This window comes from Akebia trifoliata, chromosome 8 (genome assembly GCF_017979445.1).
Source record: "Akebia trifoliata isolate Shusen 1 chromosome 8, ASM1797944v1, whole genome shotgun sequence".
Lineage (NCBI taxonomy): Eukaryota > Viridiplantae > Streptophyta > Magnoliopsida > Ranunculales > Lardizabalaceae > Akebia > Akebia trifoliata.
The window spans coordinates 7,272,605-7,276,793 of record NC_141382.1 but is presented as its reverse complement, the minus strand read 5'-3'; the positions used below and the strand labels follow the sequence as shown (position 1 = coordinate 7,276,793).

Here is a 4,189-nt window from a genome sequence, read left to right as displayed (position 1 = left end):
CTCAACTGCAAGGAACCTCACAAAGCAAAAACATAAAGAAACCCTACTCGAAAATACAATATATACCCAAAAAAATTCCCTGGTTTAGGATTTAATTTCAACGAAAATCCCTGTGTCGTGTGGTTGATTTCATTTTCGTTGTTTTCAATAAATTTCGTATCACCAGATTGTAGATTGGAGATTTTCCAATAAATCAAGTAAAGTAATATGAACAATCACTTGGATTGACAAGAGAGAACTTGGGATAGCTTTGAAATTTTAAAATACCTTAAAAAGAGATCTAGGGTAGAGTTGGAATTATAAAATATTTTAAAAGGATTTCTCTCCTCTTCTGTCCACTTTTGGAGAAAAAGAAAATTCACATTTTTTTCTCTCCTCTTCTCTCCCCACTTAACAATCCAAACAAGAGAAATGCAGAGAAACTCATTTATTTTCTCTTCCCTTCTCTTCTCTTCTCTCCATTTCTCTGAATCCAAACACAGCCTTAGTGACACACATTTCTTAGTAAACAATCTTTGTTACATTTTGATACATAGAATCCAAAGAAACAATTAAACAATGCAATTGACTTGTAGTAATTTAAACACTGATTTCTTTCATAGAAAGAATCAAATACCCATTAATTTCTTAGAGTAAATTAACATAATTTATTAGATAATTGGAGTAAAAAAATATAAAACAAGAACTATTGAATCCTTATTAGAACTTAAGCTTCAATAGAAATGGCATCTTATCAGAGAAAGGAGGGTCAGAATATTTTCCAGTAAGTATTTGTGACGAAACAAATTGATTTGCAGCCTCAGTGTAATGTATTCCATCCCAACTTATATATTCACTACTATCATCACATCCTTTGGCTGTCACTGAGCTTCCATTCAAAATCTTTGTTTGTCCACAAGGGATCCGACTATCGTAGTTCAATGGTGGACCTCCGTACCCACAACACGCCATTATTGGTTGTTCGAACCCTGAAAATAATTTTACAATCAAAGTTAAATTGTTATTTTTCTTCAGTAGGAATCTAATAATTAATAGATAGAACCAAACCAAATGTCTTTGGGACATGACTCAAAGCTCTCTAATAAGTATCTTTATTTTTTTTTCAAAATTTTCACAATATTTGAAGTTTTAATTCTTTCAAGAACTTAATAATCCTATCTTGACAAAGAGATAAGTGCCCCTATGAGTGCTCTAGACACCTAGTATGAAACAGTTAACCATTAGCAAAAGAAAACTAAGCTTATAAGTACTTACCATATTTTGAATAATTTGAAATGAGGTTGGATTTTATTGAGAATATGTCGATATAGGTGACATTTGCGCCCAAAAATTGGCTCTGCAATTTTGTACATAGAGCATGAAGCTGCAAATTGAAAAGCTTAGCAGCACGGTTATGTGAGCTGACACATCCTAGCTCATCAAGTTTAGACGGGTCCTTCCCGAATGCAGCAATATTTTGAGGTAAGCATCCAAGGGGACCAGTGTTATGGATCCAAAACCTTCTTGCCCCTTGATCATATAATTTCTGAAAAAACAAATAGAAAAGGTCAGATTGTGAATCTTAATGGTTAAAAAAAAAATTTGAAAAATTTATCACCTGACCTGAATTCGAGTTTCGAATTCCAATAGTATCATAGGAATCGAAGCAATTATTTGGTCCTCTGATTTGGAATAAAATGCACCGGCTATATCGTTCTGGCCTATATCGAACATGTAAAGCCCCTGCTTAAAATAATCTTCGGGAGGGAGGTATCTATCTAGTTTCTTACCTACAAGAAATTTAAGGAATTGTGAATCAGTTCCAAGCCCATAGGAAGGAAAGGGTTGTATCGATTGTCAGATCTTTTAACACAAAACCATGTTGTCGACCCCAAATATTAGGATGATGTACTGTGTGTTGTGGGTTTCATATTCCTGTCAACTAATGAACAAAACTATGTGCATCTTATAAAGGGATTAAGTGTTCATATTGTTATGATATATATAAATTTTGCTTATCGTGGGTATCCTCGCCCTTCGGGTGAGACTAATCCCATGGTCACACACACACACACACACACCAGCCCCTTGGAAAGTTGTACGTGCAACTGGTTGAGTCGAGGGTCAACCAAACCTTGGAGGATGGCCCTAAGGAATTCATTTCTTTGTGGGGTTTTGAACACTTGACCTACCCTTCCTGAGGAGCTTATCAAGGCTCAGCATTACAGTAGGCCAACCCCTTGTTATGATATAAAGTATATTCACCGCATTAACGTTGTGATGTATGACGGGAAATATGCTTAAAAGTAAGAACAAAAATACAAAGAAAAAGAATGAGCAGTGGAGAAATACGAATTTGTATTGAAAATCAATGGTCATGGTGAACAATCTAGTGATGAGTGAAGGTGGTGACAGGGACCTCTGAACCACTCAAAGATGGTGATGAAGGCGCATTATTGCATCTTTTTCTTTTTCTTTTTGCAGGAAAAGAAAACATTCTATGAGGAAATCTTTTTTTCGAAGGGCCATTGTTCTATAAAATTGATTTTCTTGAGTTTCTTCAAGGTTTAAAATCTCGTCTCTAAGCAATGTTTCGGTCATTCCTGAAGAATGGAATGCTTTGGAGTAAATATTTTCTAAGGTTTTGGCCAAAACTGAAATGTTGAGCTAAAACATTTTGAAACAAACAAATATAATCCAAATCATTATTAATTTCTCTTGTTCTATGCTTGGGCTCATGTTTGGTTGCAAATACAAAGGATCCCAAAAATTGGAAACCTCAAACAGATGTATATGAAGCCATAAGTCAAAAAAATTTAACAACATACCTTTACCTTTCAATTCGAGAACCCGAGATTTGAATCGTAAAAATTGAGCAACCTGAATTCCAAATGAAAATGGGCTGACTGATGCGGCGGTTGCTGGAAGTATACTAGACCCTGCAGATGCATAATTACACCCTTTTCGGAAAGTTGGCGCCCCAATTGAATCCAAATACGAATTCAAAAATGGCAAATCGATTGCATCCACTACAAAATACCAAATAAAAAATTCAAATGTCGACATATGTTCTATGAACGAAAAGTTTCTTCTATAATTTAAGAGAAAATTACTTAGAAAATCGATGATTAAGCGACCATCGCAGAACCTCCCAGATGGCTTCCGAAAGTATTTTTGTCCATTAGGTGAGTCAAGAAGTTCAGCGAGCCCTGCGATGAGTCCCCCTGTGTCGGAGTTTGAATCCCCAAAGTTGAATACCGCCGGATAATTGAAATCGATGGTATCTGCCATGGATGAGAACATGAAAATTAAGGTGAAGATGTGTAGAGGAGAAAGCCTGAGAGCCATTGCTGGTGGTGCTAGGGAGAGAGCTTTGTGTGTTTGTGAGTGTGAACTTCTTAGAATGTTAACTAACCACCAACCACTTTATGAAATATTTCAAAAAGGAAAGTTTGGTGAGTTTTATGTTGTTTTAGTGTTTTACAAGTTTGAATTTTTGGAAGTGCAATCATCAACTTGTCCTTGCTTTTACTTAAATGACAAAATTGTCCTTTTTCAAACTTAGAGTTCACTATAGAATTAGTTTTAAGGGGTATGCTCTTAGTCTTATGTACCACATGTTATAGATGTGCAAGAGGCATACATAACAAGAATATTTATAATGGAGAATCTTTTACATTACAAAATATAATGAGGCAAGAGGCCAAAAAGCTCTAGATTATGGATCATCGATAAATAAGATTGGATATGAATCGTACGTTACCCCAAAGATCTCAAATTCACTTCATATTTCGATTAGGAGAGATGCAAATAATCTAAGTAGAGATGAGAGATTTTTTGCTCACAAAAAAATCAATCAAGGATTTTATAGAATCTCAGTTGATCAACTGCACAAAACTTAATGAGTCCTATTTTTTTAATTGGGGATGCCCTCAATACATATGTGTTCATGAGATTGTTTGATTCGGGATTATGTGAAATTTTGGATTTACTTGTCTATGAACAATAGATTTTCAGTCGAGAAAGGAAAACACAAGACCCAAGATGTGAATCTTCTTAGAAGATTCTATTTGATGCTTAATGAAGAAGAACGATAATGGAATAGTTAGTAATGGAAAGGGAAAAGCCTCATTTGTGAATGAGGTGGAATCTACGGATACATTTTTTACTAAGGTACACATGTTGAACGCAATTTCAATGGAAGCACAAT

General features: G+C 35.0%; 1 protein-coding gene across 2 annotated transcripts; it reads right to left on the bottom strand.

The window, feature by feature from the left end:
• Nucleotides 1-605: 605 nt before the first annotated feature.
• On the bottom strand, nt 606-3,402 carry LOC147395832 (GDSL esterase/lipase At1g54790-like). Of its 2 annotated transcripts, none has more exons than XM_086449201.1 (5): nt 3,093-3,402; nt 2,808-3,008; nt 1,603-1,769; nt 1,255-1,525; nt 606-968 (listed from the first exon to the last, which is right to left on the bottom strand). In XM_086449201.1, exons 1-5 carry the CDS (start codon nt 3,325-3,327, stop codon nt 700-702), a joined length of 1,143 nt encoding a protein of 380 aa, XP_086305327.1. In that variant the 5' UTR covers nt 3,328-3,402; the 3' UTR covers nt 606-699. The 2 variants fall into 2 exon arrangements, with proteins under 2 accessions (XP_086305327.1, XP_086305328.1); XM_086449202.1 differs by having other exon boundaries at nt 2,814-3,008.
• Between the last annotated feature and the right edge of the window lie 787 nt (nt 3,403-4,189).

Coding starts and splice junctions, on each gene's coding strand:
- LOC147395832 (XM_086449201.1), bottom strand. CDS start 3,327: ATGGCTCTCAGGCTTTCTCCTCTACACATCTTCACCTTAATTTTCATG. Junction 1,770..2,807: donor TCTCGAATTGAAAGGTAAAG/GTATGTTGTTAA, acceptor AATTTCTTGTAG/GTAAGAAACTAGATAGATAC. Junction 969..1,254: donor TTCAAATTATTCAAAATATG/GTAAGTACTTAT, acceptor AATTATTTTCAG/GGTTCGAACAACCAATAATG.